Here is a 13,787-nt window from a genome sequence, read left to right on the forward strand (position 1 = left end):
TTCAATTTGCACTGCGTTGGGCTTTCTCGACCACCGTAGTTACCCCCTCAGTATCGTATTAATAACTTTTTCCATGTATCTCTCCTCAAGCCTATGTTACCGGGTCCGCTTGCCGATGCTGCACCGGCTGACGTTCCACCTGCGGATGCGGAGGGGGAGGCTTTGTCTACGTATGCTCAGGGGTGATAGTGAAAAAAAATCCTGAGCCTGAACTTTTTTTCCTGTTCCAACGGGGTGAGGGGGGCACAACATACTGCATATGCGACGTAATGTAGGCATACATTTTGATACATTATTCAAACATTTAATAGTCTGTGTATGACCTTATTGTCAAGTGACACATTTTAGATGTTTTAATTTTTGCCTTATGTCTATAGTGTTATTCACGAAAACAGATAATTTCCATCTTGGTATAGGACTTACGATTGACTGAAAGAAACTGGCCACGTTCGATTCTACCTGTTAAAACGAATACCAGCGTATGCGTTAAAAATGCATTCAAGGCTTGTGATGTTGCAGTATAGTTAGAAATTGAGGTGTGTATTGAACCACAATGCAACATTTCAACACCAGAATGCATTAACTCAAAGCTGCATATGCAGCAGCCATACCAAGACAGGTCAGTAGGGGGCAATACTACTCCAAAGTACAGTAACTACACTCTGTCTAAAATAGAGGAGGTGATTACCAATTAATTAAGCAATACTTTTTTAATGGAATAACATTAACTTTGTTTATAGACGACTATTTATCTGATCAATTCATATAAACCCAAGAGACACGATTAACGTACCAGCGCCAAGAGAACAGCTCTACACTGCTGTGCCTCTGTGTGCTAATTCTTCAAGCTACAACTCGGAGATTAGCTTTCAGCTTCAGTTTCTATCCAGTAAATGAAAAGGAAGCACTAAGAGTGCATATATTTTTTTTAATGCAGTGTTTTTTTAAACATGATTATGCACGTTCTGCCCCCTTATGCCCTGCACACTCATTAAACCAAAATAACAATAATTTACAATTACTTTTCTTCTTCTCTAATATGCTTAAAAATGTTTACGAACACACGATTTTTTAAGCATATAGATTAATTTAGCCTTTATTTTAAGCTTATAGCACTCTGTGCTTAACACACTCTACGAAGCCGACACACGTGCTGTTTCTATCAACAACTAACTTGAATTAGCTCCATACATCTGACTGTCCTTTGCATTGGACCAAATTTAGCTCACCTTATGTAATGTTCCTCCTCACTTCAGAAGGCTCCATTTTGCGGAGAGGAGGAGCGCATGTGTGAGTTCGGGTCGGAAATCGGGTCAGGCTCCGGCTGACAATCTAAACTCTACTGCTGTGGAAGCTTGAATGATGCGTTGAAAATCATTTATTTTTATTTTTGCAAATCCTGAAGACATCGCGAATAGAAAGCCTCCTGCTGACCGACGTCGGGAAGCGGAGATGCCTCTGTTTACCAGCCAAAAAATATTTTAAAATGTGCACAGTAACTATTAGTTACTAGCTATATATTTTTAACATTTATAAGGATTTATAGTTATGCTTACTACACGGACTTACTCCTAGATTAACAAAGGAGATTTGCCGTTTGCGAATTAGACAGATACACGTGATGCTTATTCTCACTCATTCTCTCTCACATCGTGAAAGCGCAGTTTTGGAAATAAAAAATGAGCAGAAAAAAGCTCTTTGACTGAAGATAAATCTATTTTATTTCACTTCGCTATTATTTAACTGAAATTCGCTTTTATATTTGAAACAATCGGCTGCTCGTTTGGGCAGTTAATCGGACATCCTGCCCCTCTCACACTACACGACAAACGACGCATGATGAAGCTAAAATTCAGCCGATTATGAAATTCAGCAAAGCAATCGCAAGGAGCATCACACGCGGTGGCATTGACACTGTTGTATTGTTATAGTTAAATAATACAGTATTTAGATTTTGCGGGCCGTCTCTACCTGCAGCCTCGCCTGTATTGCGCTTCGGCTTCGGGACCCCCCGCCGCGCGATGCTGCGTCGTAAGAGCGCGCGATGCCGAGAGCGCGCATTGGTCCGCGGAGTTCGTCAGCTGCTTCACTTCAAGTTATTGCGATCAAAGGAACGTAAATACAATCAGTTCCAGTCATGAATAAATGAAATAAACCTTTTACTGATGCAGGAGGACTGTCTCTGTGTTATCAACTGTAAAGCATTATATGCGTGTTAACCTAGAGTTTTGTATATTGACTTAGTTCCAACTGTACGCTGTAAAAATGAGGAAAGAAAAAAAATAATAAAAAATATATGTATAATGGAATTAGGGACAGTTCTATAAATGGCTCACATGAGACCTGCTTTATGATGAATGATGACCTAAATCTGATTTAGATCTGTAACACTATATTAAATTATAATTGCTGGCCTAAAATAAAAATAATACAATGTTTTTAAAATGTTTATTTTAGAAGGGAATTTATATTGCAATTTTGATTAATACGATAATTTATTCCAATATTAAATGTGTTTTAGATGTGACCAAATGTAATTGTAAGATGTAGGACAAATTATATCATCACATTACATTTAAAAACTATATTATCCTTTTTATTGAATTCATTTGTAAGCATAATATAAATTAATGGGAGACTAAAACGGGTGTTTTTGAAAGTAATTTCTTTAAAGCCAGTTATAAAGAAAATATAACTGCTGAGCACCGCGCGCTCTCCCGACTGGACGTGTCTCGATGTGCGTTAAGTCCTACGAGTAGTTCTGCAATACCCGTCTTTCTTTTGCTTTTTATACAACTAAACTAGCACTGTCTTACATGAGTCTTTGTTTGGCTTTATATCTTGCTGTATTCTGAGGGAAATATTATAAAAATATTAACGGACAGCGCGAGAGTAACTTTTAGCGCCCACTACCAGACGCGTGTGCACGCAAAAGAGAGTCGGATTCTGCCTGGGATTCAAAATTCGGCACACCTGTTATATATAATATGATTTAAATACATTTTAATTAAATTATATATCGCGCTTTTCATCAAACCCGTCCACTCAACTCAGAACTCCACTTCAAATGCGCGATTCATGCTGGTACGCAGCTGCCCTGTACTAAGCTTTAAGTTTATTTGGGTGAGTAAAGCACGTGTGAAGCTCGTTAGCCCCTTAACAAAAATATATTAGACAAAAAGTTAACGTTAACTTTTACTTCAGTAGCATTTTAGCAAAGTAAATGTACTTTTACTTAATTACAATTTGTAGTACTTTTTCCGCCTCTGCTTATTACAGTTAGGAAGTCGTAATGTGCAGAATTTAAGCTGCCACTGATGTATCTGGGCCGTAACCAATTTTTTCAACTAACATGCCCGGAGGACTCGGAGCCCATGGGCGGCCAAGACAAGACCCGCCGGCGTCCTATTTCTGATTGGATGGAAGGCTTGCGTTGAGCTTTAAATGGTCTGCACACGTCAAACGTGGGGGGTGGGGGGGTGGGGGCTTTTCATAGGGGATGGGGAAAGCTTTTTTTTTTTTTTACAGAGCCACGCTACGCCGGATTTCCGGCGCGGCGCCTGAACGCTATCACCCCTGTATGCTGTCTGGGAGGTGCTGGATTCATGTAGATGTGGGGGTGTACTCCAATACCTCATCGATTGGGAGGGTATGGTCCGGAGGAGCGTTGTTGGGTGGCTGCCAAGGACGTGCTGGACCCTGTGTTGCTCACAGAGTTTCATGCTCATTTTCCTGGTAAGCCTGCTCCTAGGCCCCGTGAACGTCCCAAGCATCCTCTGACCTCCTCTGTTCCAACTCGTCGGGTTCCTCACTCCGGGGGGCCACGTCTGTCCGGCACCTCCGCTATGCCACCTGTTCCTCCCTGTCCGCCGGGTGGTCATTGCCGGGGTCAGCCCTGTTCTGCCTCCGCTCCCTACTTCGATTCTTGCCTGTTCCCTTGTGTTGGATTTCCGTGTATGACCTGGACTGTGTTTACTACTTTGGATTTGCCTACCCTGTGATACTACCTGCTTGTGTATGAACTCTGGACTGTCTCCCATTTATGGTATGGTTTCTCTACACTGTGTACTACTGGCATTGGCCCTGGTTCCATTGACTACTCTTGTGGACCAACTTATTCTCAATAAATCTGTTTTATTGTATCCGCACAAGTCTCATTCCGGTCTATCACTGACAGCAGCACTGTGTCTGTTTTTCTCATCAATAGCTGGAAAGGGACAGCTAATCAGTTGAAGTGTGAGTTCATATGTGTGTGTATGAGCATAAGACTAGGAGTCTTTTTGGGCGTTATGGATGAATGTTAATGAATGCTTAGGTCGGATGAAACATGCCAATTTTTTGAGATAGGGAATTTTGTTTTTTCTTTACTTTTTTTGCCAAAATCTTCAATATTAAAACAATAAAAGGCTTGAACTACTTCAGTTGTGTTTAATGAATCTAAAATATATGAAAGTTGAATGTTTATCAGTCTTATCATATGTGTACAAAGTAATGATCGTTATGAATGGAGATACGGTTTGTAAGCATATGCATATATATATTTTTTTGCATATATACAGTAGAATGTTATTACTAGATAGCCGAGATAGTTATAAAATGGCTAGACAGATGTGTACACATACAGTTATTTTAGTATGTGTATAGTGTTTATATATGCATATAATATAGTTTTATAGTATATAGTATATATATAGTATATAGTATATATTTGTATAGTGGCTTTATTTTCAATACAACTGATAAAACAGTGTGTTTATAGAGTTTCACTGTTAGCCTTCACCACAAAACAAGCACAACATGAAATTATAGTAAAACAAAAACACAGTATCAGTAAAAGCTTTTACAAGCCTCAGATTAAAATTGATATTTCAGTTTGGAACAATATACTGCCTGGATCAGATACAATATATGTAAATACTACCTCACTATAACCATCGTATATATCCACAAATAAAAAAATCGTAAACAACAAAACCTGGACTACAACTCTATGAAGTAATGTTATGAATATGAAGCTAGCTAGACTATCTCAGCAAAACAATAGAGCAACAAAATAAGACATTACTTACTTGTTCAACAAGAAGCCGGCCAGTTCGGCGTCTGTTTTCAGCTGTTTAGCGTCTCTTAGTTCACACCAACGAGTGAAAGAGATTCCTATATTTATTCTTGTCCGGTCTCTAGGGCAATTAATCTCTCTCGCTTTCTGGCTTTCACAGACATATTCGGGCTCTATCAAGCTTCTGCCATAGTGTCTGTGTGTAAGTTAGCATCTCTAAAGAATGAACCAACCAGGGTTTTGTAGTCCTTTTAGAACTGTTAGAACTACAGGTCGGAAAGCAGGTCGCAGTTCTCAAAAGAGGTGCAGTTCTCGCAAGTCTGGTTTAAGCTCAGAGGAGCTCCAGCACAGACACAAAGGACGGCTATTCCTCCTATTACACCTCAATGGAGCGCTGCAGTGAGTTTCAAGCTGTAATTTTAGTTCTTTAAAAAGTTCAATATTCAAGGAAATCCTACCTAGCATGCCTTTAAATGGCCACACCCACAACTACTTATCTTGGTCACTGACAGTTTAAGAGATTGAGAGGGAATTTCTGAGCTTTGTAAATAATTTACATGCCTTGAGCATGGGCAGAGCAACCTTGTTAAATAAATGCTACACCTTTACCATTGGATTCTGGCACCATCTATTCGCATACCCCACCATCAGTAGTCTTTCCCTTGGCCTAACTTCCCTTGTTTGTTTATTAGCAATTCATTTTATACTGTGCTTGAAGTAAATGACACTGGGTCCTAGTATATTTGTCCATTTAGACTAACGAATAATATTATTTTTTATCTTTGAATGTTTCGCTCATCACATGCTGGAAAGAGACAGCAGATTCTCAGAGAAGTATGCATGTGGGTGTGTGTGTACGAGCATGAGACTAGGAGACTGTGTGTCTGAGGGAAGAGAGCTGAGGACATGGTTTTTGTGTGTGTCCAAGTGTGTGTGTGTGTGTGTGTGTGTGTGATATAAAAGCAAGAGTCCCTCTTGTCTATGGAGACTAGTGTTTTTTTCCCTCTGAACCAGGTTTTCCTCACTGCCACTGCCCCCCTTCCACCACCACTTTAGACACAAAGCCAAGAAGATGGCCTAGATTTCAGCACGTGTGGGAAACACACACACACACGCTTTAAGGCAGGGATGGCAGTACATTACACAAGCTTTTCCAGCCATGCACTCATATACAGCGTACTTATGTTAAGCCCCCTGACCATCAACATTATAGAAGCACGTGTACACTTTTTAAGATTTGCACACAACATGCTCAGACACCAGTGCACATACACATAAACATACACTTTGTTTACACGCTTTATACACACACAATAAACACTGCACATTTTCAGCTACATGAGACTCCCTTGTTCAGCCAAAGGTCCTAGTAACACACCCAGGACACAGGATAATATTCCACATGAAGGGGCCCACGTTGTTGGGCCCAATTGAATACAGTGAGACAAGTTTGGAAATATGACTTTGCTGTATTGTGGGAAAAATTATGAGTGACTCAAGTCAAGTTTAGGACTGCAATTGCATCCCCTGTAATTAACAAATAACTCAACAAGAACCTGGCGATATGATACATATTACCATACCAAATTTATCCCTGCCATGATTTTAGGTAAACTGTCATGGTAAGACAAACACAATATTATACTTTAAAAAAAATAGAGAGGAATAAAAGTTTACTATGTGGGATATAAAAAGTGCAAAACTGCCCCTATTGGTGAGTGCTTGAAAACAACATTAAATAAACGACTGTCTGTCACCAATCTTTACATGTATACTAATAATTAAAAATCCCTACTGTGATTTTGACAATTGAAACATTATTGAAATTTTAAGGCCCAATTTATTACAGTGAGACAAGATGTGAGAAATACAACTGTTATTTGGAAAAAAAGTGAGCCAAATTAACTTTAACAACTTCTTTACCTTCACTTAAGGCTGTGCATATTGGCAAATTTATGCTCTCAAACACATTAAGAGGAAAGAAAATCTAGTAATGAACTCTCAAAAAGTTTAGCAGAGCTGTTAACTGAAAGCCTTTACAGGTGACTCTACCTCATACAGTCATATGAAAAAGTTTGGGCACCCCTATTAATCTTAAAGATTTTTAGTTCTAAATATTTGGGTGATGGACACAGTAATATTTCAGAATTGAAATTAGGTTTATTGTACTAACAGAAAATGTGCAATATGCATTAAACCAAAATTTGACCGGTGCAACAGTATGGGCACCCTTATCATTTTATTGATTTGAATACTCCTAACTACTTTTTACTGACTTACTGAAGCACAAAATTGGTTTGGTAACCTCATTGAGCTTTGAACTTCATAGCCAGGTGTATCCAATCATGAGAAAAGGTATTTAAGGTGGCAATTGCAAGTTGTTTCTCCTATTTGAATCTCCTCTGAAGAGTGACATCATGGGTTCATCAAAACAACTCTCAAATAATCTAAAAACAAAGATTGTTCAACATAGTTGTTCAGGGGAAGGATACAGAAAGTTTTCTCAGAGATTTAACCTGTCAGTTTCCACTGTGAGGAACATAGTAAGGAAATGGAAGAGCACAGGGACAGTTCTTGTTAAGCCCATAAGTGGCAGGCCAAGAAAAATATCAGAAAGGCAGAGAAGAAGAATGGTGAGAACAGTCAAGGACAATCCACAGACCACCTCCAAAGAGCTGCAGCATCATCTTGCTGCAGATGGTGTCACTGTGCTTCGTTCAACAATACAGCGCACTTTTCACAAGGAGAAGCTGTATGGGAGAGTGATGCAAAGGAAGCCATTTCTGCAAGCACAAACGCCACAAACAGAGTCGCCTGAGGTGAGCTTTTGCATAATGAGAATATATATTTTTCATAATAAGAAATGGCTTCAAATAGGAGAACAACTTGCAATTGGCTTTAATGCATATTGCACATTTTCTGTTAGTACAATAAACCTCATTTCAATCCTGAAATATTACTGTGTCCATCAGTTATTAGATATATCAAACTGAAATGGCTGTTGCAAACACCCAAATATTTAGAACTAAAAATGATTAAGATTAATAGGGGTGCCCAAACTTTTTCATATGACTGTAAAGCTGACTGATAAAATACAAAAATTTGCTTAGCTGTCTACAGTCTACTAACATTTTTTTTTGTTTACTAAATTATCCCATATATATGACTTTAGTATTCATTTTAAATGCAAAAAGTTTAGAAATGAGGAAAAAAAACAGTGAAGGTGTCTCCAAAATATTCTTATATTTGTATTATTTTATATTGTATATTGTATATTTTTTACTTAGGTATGTACAAATTGTATATTCAGTCAGCTTTACAGTCATATTGAAATTGTGGATGTCGCACAACTTCCTCCTATTAAATAGTGAAAAAACAGAAGTTCTCCTATTAGGCCCCAAAGCTGCTAGAAATAAATTATCAGACTTAATGCTAAATCTGGCCAACTTCTCAGTCACACCTGGTTCAGCAGCTAAAAACCTTGGAGTTATTATAGATTCAGATCTAGCATTCGATAAACACATATCTAATGTTACTAGAACAGCTTTTCTACACCTACGTAACATTGTCAAACTAAGAAATGCCCTATCCCTGCATGACGCAGAAAAATTAGTACATGCCTTCATTACCTCAAGGCTAGATTATTGTAATGCGCTACTGTCTGGATGTTCCTGCTGAAACTTAAATAAACTTCAGCTAGTTCAAAATGCTGCAGCCAGGGTCCTTACTAAACGAGAAAATTTGACCATATTAGTCCAGTACTATCAGCACTGCACTGGCTTCCAGTCAAATTCCGCATAGACTATAAAATTCTCCTGTTAACGTATAAAGCCCTACACGGGCTCGCTCCTGAGTATTTACAAGACCTCATCTCCTGTTATGAACCACCGCGATTACTTAAATCTCAGGGTGCTGGTTTCTTAGTAGTTCCTAAAATTCAGTCTATGTTACCTTCCAAGGGCGTAGGAGCGGACTTGATATTGGGGGGGACACATATGCCAATATGAACCCAAGCCCACTCTAAAAGTAAATTATTATTATAAGGTGATTTAACAACCTAAACATGTTACTCCACGTTACATTTACTGTTGTTAGAAAAAATTATGCATGCAATGTCTGTATTATATACATACGACAAAAATAATCAGTTATCACCTAATATTTAAAATAATATAAGAGATTTGTTTATTATTATTAATATTATTATTATTATTATTATGTCATGGCAATTCTGTTGTATATTTACATTTTCTCCTGCGCTTTTTTTTTTTTTTTTTTACTGAGAGCTCTTCTTAAGATGGTGTCCTTTTATGTAAAAGAATGTAACTTTAAGTTTCATATAGATTTTTTATAAACATCAGGACATGTGGTCTTACTGTGAACTACAAATGAACAGAAGTCACGTTACAGCAGTGTTTCTCAACCCTGTTCTTACATATTCTACTGCATATTAACACTGTTCTGCATATTTTAGAGCTTCCTCTGCTTTAAAGGCATTTAATAAAGTTAGTGGTGGTATGATGTGTCTAATACACTGCTGGATATACATAATGATTAATTTAGGCTCCATAGGGGGCTAAATTTGCACACTGTCTTGTTATTTATTATTCTTTGTCTGTATGGTGTTGTATTGTCTGTCTGCACTTTTGTACTGTTGCACTATTGTTCTGTCTACACTGTGTTTATGTGCACCATGGTCCCTCGAGGAACGTTGTTTCGTTTCACTGTGTACTCTGTATATAGCTGAAATGACAATAAAAACCACTTTGACTTTGACTTTAAAGGATTTTAACAGGTAAACTCAGTAAATTACTGTTTATTAGCTGATCAGCTGGATCAGGTGGAAAAATTTTGGGGCAGTGATCGGGGTTAAGTAACTGCTTTAAACTACAAACACAAAGTACTGTACTAAATTCTGGCTATCCACTACATCTGTCTTCTAGTTAACTAGTTAGCTAAATGAATATTCGTTCATTATAGCTCACAGTAAGTCCTGTAATCCTAAATTAATTGAAAATGAAACAGTGATTAGCTGATCAGGTACAGGGCAAGTTGAACATTACATATATATTTTTTTTTTCTTTAACCCTGACTCCCAATCTAGCTCATTCCAAAGTTAAGCTAACTCACTTACACAGCTGCAGTTTATTAATCACAGTGGGTTTAAACTGTGTGCTGATTCAGAGACGTGTATTTTTAACCAGCTAGCAGAAACATATCATCACGGTTGACGTGGTTAACCTACCGTTACCTTTCTTTTAGAAAAATCTCCGTATATCCAGATCTGTTTTAAAATCAGCTGAAGCTGCTGCGTCCCGATCCCGCTGCTAAATCTCACAGCGAGGGGGAGGGGCTTCCAAACAGCAAACTGCCTCTGCTCCGCGCGGCGCAAAACCAGCAAGCTGATTGGCTGTTTCTACTGAGAGGCGGGACTTAATACCTGAACCGGCTTCGTGATTGGTCCGGTCTGTCTCCTCATTAATAGTACACCTGATCTGAGCGAAAAGATGTCATTTTCGGGGGGGACAAATCCACCTGTTTCCCCCCCAGTTCCTACGCCTATGTTACCTTCTGGCTCTCTCCCTTTAGTTAGGCTGTTTTATTCAGTTCTGCCGGAGTCATTAGCCACACTCTGATAATGTTTTATATTCTCTATTTTACATAAATCCAGTCAAAACTAATTCCATCTCTCTGCTTTCCTCCGAGTCACTGACTGCCCACCTGTCTGACCCGATACCGATGTTGGACCCTCAGGCTCTCGCGTCTCCTGTCCGGCCAGACTGATGGAAGTTTCTGAAGTCAGCTCTTCTCCACCACCCACCACAGATCAGCTGCTCATCATCCATCTTACTCTCCACTACTGATTACATCCAAGCCATTAGTGGCGCTATTATACTCCTGAATATATAAACCTATGTGGATGTATAAAAGACTCTTTACATTTTAATTTAAAAGCTGTTTGACCAGTGGTAGGATGGTCCCCCCTTAAATGTGAGTCTTGGAAGGTTTGTTCTTCCTCCTGCAGCTCTGAGGGAGTTTTTCTTTGCCTCCGCGCTCACTGGGGGTTCTGTATTCTGTATTTTCTATGTTTAATGTTTTGCCTGATTTTTTGTCCTGTAATCATGTTTCTGTAAAGCTGCTTTGTGCCAACACCAGTTGTAAAAAGCGCTATACAAATAAATTTGATTTGATTTGATATATTGTTATTAGACTGTATTTACTACTATAATTGTCATTGCTGTACGTTTGCAATTTAATAATTTTCTTCTATAATTAATAAAGTGATCTAACCTATCAACTGTATCTATCTATGTAAGTGAATGGAAGGAAACAGCAGCTGTGTTCATTATTCATTCATTCATTATACATTCATTATTCTCCATATGTATGATCACTGAAAGTTCACTGTAGCCTGTCGGACTGCAGACGTTTCTTCTTGTATATTTAACTAGGCTTTTATTAATATATACATGTAAAAATATCGCCAGCTTCATGAGGACGGGACTGTTTACCTTCTTCGCTGGCAAGTCGTTGACGTCAGGACACACCCCTATATGACAGGGGGAGTTGGCCGCCGTGTTGTCTGAGCCGTTACATTCGGCCAATCGAAACGGATCTGTCATCGCCCCGTCCAATCAGCGTCGAGAGTGATCCCGTAGCGTGGCTGTAATTGGTCGGTTGCGGTAATACGTCTGTAGATTTTCTGCCTTCTGAAGTCGTTGGGCGGGACGAAGCAGAGCCCATGTCCACCTCCGTTTGGTGGGTAAGACTAGTATACTGCTGGAGAAAAGGGGAAAATAGAGAGCAGAGAGGCGTGTGGACTAACCTGAGTTTGTTTGGAGTGGATCTTGTTTGTATTGGATGCTTGGAGAGGCGACACGGATATTTTCTGGTAAAGTGATTCTTCTCTTTCGTGCTTTTTCCACAAGGGAAAATACCGTGGCGCGCTGCCTGCCGCTGTGCCTGCGAAGGCGAACTTGACCGAGTTCAGTTTGGAGCTAACCGCTACGGCTACCGCTCTGATACACGCTCACACATAAACACTGCGGGCTGCACTCTCACCCCCGTTGTAAAAACGCTAATTTAACACTCTTATAGCACGCATAAACTGCAACAGCACCCTAGCTATATTCTCTACCGTGTTATTAAAAAAAACGAGCTCCTCTAGTTTAAGATCCGCGTTGGGAATATGTGTACCCGTAACTAGCTAACGTTAAGCTAGCGGCGGTTAGCTCGTTAATCCCCTGAGTTAGTGCAGCCCAACTCGCAGCGCTCGAGACTTTAACCTTTCCAGAACGCAGTTCAGCCAGCAAACCTGTGTTCTTTCTGTTTATGCTTCTATAAACAGATTTCGGAAACTTTCCAGAGGACGCCGCTGGACAAATTTGGCAACCTGGCGCGAGAAGTTTAACACCCACCAACACCAAGTCCGCCAGTCCAGCACCCGGTGATGTCCCATCAGGTAGGCTTTAAAACACACACAGCCAGGTACGGTCAACCGCTTTAACCTAAACTCACACCAGCCATACAGGTGAATTAAAGTAGAAGTAAACTCAGTAAATATAGAAATAAAGAAAATAGAATAAAAATCCACACATAACTCGACTTACATTTTAATTACTTTGTTACGTTACTGCACTGTTTAAGTTATTATTGTTGTTATTATTATTGTTATTACTATTATTAATATTTAAACCATGAATATACTGTACAGATGCATACCGCATTGCTTTTTACACGTAAACAGTTTGCATAATATGCGAATACAAATGAATGTGCCATGTATGGAGCAGATATCTGCTCTTAAGTGTTTAATGGTATAATACAGTTCTACAGATATATAAAGTCATTTTGATTAGTTATATAGCTTAACTAACCAGGACCACATGTCCGTAATGTAATTCTGAGTGGTCAAATTAGTGCTGGGATAAATTGTAAAAAAGAATATTAATCTCGATATTCTTTAAACATATAAGTGACTCCCAATTACAATTAAGATTTTTAGTTCTTACCCAACAACTTCATTTTTTGTGTAAACAAACAATTAATAAAAAAAAAAAATATGCACAATCTGCTGTTTCCCTTACATTTATTTTTTTTACTTTAAGTTTTTGTTGTTATTTTTGTATGGTAGTAAGCAGCCCCATTCAACCTTATATGCAGCATTTATATTGAACACGGTGCAAACAGAACCTACTTGTATTACAGTTGAAATTCAGTTGAACTTCCACATAATAGTTCTTTACTAGTTTCTGACAGAAGCAGATTCTCTCTGGCAACTTCTATATGTATTGTAGATGTGCACTCGAAAATCACATCAATTTGCTTAATAAGATTAATTTGCTTAACAGCCCTAACAGCCCATTATAGATTTAGATACACTGGATTTTTCTATTAAAAACGACTATTTATTCTATTTTTTATTTATTATTATTATAGCTTTTTTTAGTTCATTTATTTGTATTTTTATTGTATTATGTAAAAGTTAGTTTTAGCTAATCTTAACTAATTTTTGTTGTATTAGTCTTATTTTCTTTTGATCTTAATTTTTTATCAGTTAAACCATACTTTATTATAATCATTCATTTTATTATTTTCTATTTTATTCTAATTCTATTTTTATTTTTTATCTATTTTTATATTTTATGTTGTGCCATTTTACAATAAATAAATTTAGCTATTATTTTCTCTGTCATGTCAATCCCTGTTTCTATAAATTCTCGGCTAGATT

At 38.3% G+C, this 13,787-nt stretch overlaps 1 protein-coding gene across 1 annotated transcript in view; it reads left to right on the forward strand.

The window, feature by feature from the left end:
- Window positions 1-11,767: 11,767 nt before the first annotated feature.
- The window catches only part of vdra (vitamin D receptor a), a 136,003-nt gene continuing 133,983 nt past the window's right edge, over window positions 11,768-13,787 (forward strand). The window contains exons 1-2 of the mRNA XM_007240812.4: window positions 11,768-11,948; window positions 12,405-12,518. Of these exons, the coding sequence (XP_007240874.1) occupies window positions 11,918-11,948; window positions 12,405-12,518 (145 nt within the window). The 5' untranslated portion in view covers window positions 11,768-11,917. The remainder of the gene's footprint in view (window positions 11,949-12,404; window positions 12,519-13,787) is intronic.

The sequence above is a fragment of the Astyanax mexicanus genome, chromosome 13 (genome assembly GCF_023375975.1).
Source record: "Astyanax mexicanus isolate ESR-SI-001 chromosome 13, AstMex3_surface, whole genome shotgun sequence".
NCBI lineage: Eukaryota > Metazoa > Chordata > Actinopteri > Characiformes > Acestrorhamphidae > Astyanax > Astyanax mexicanus.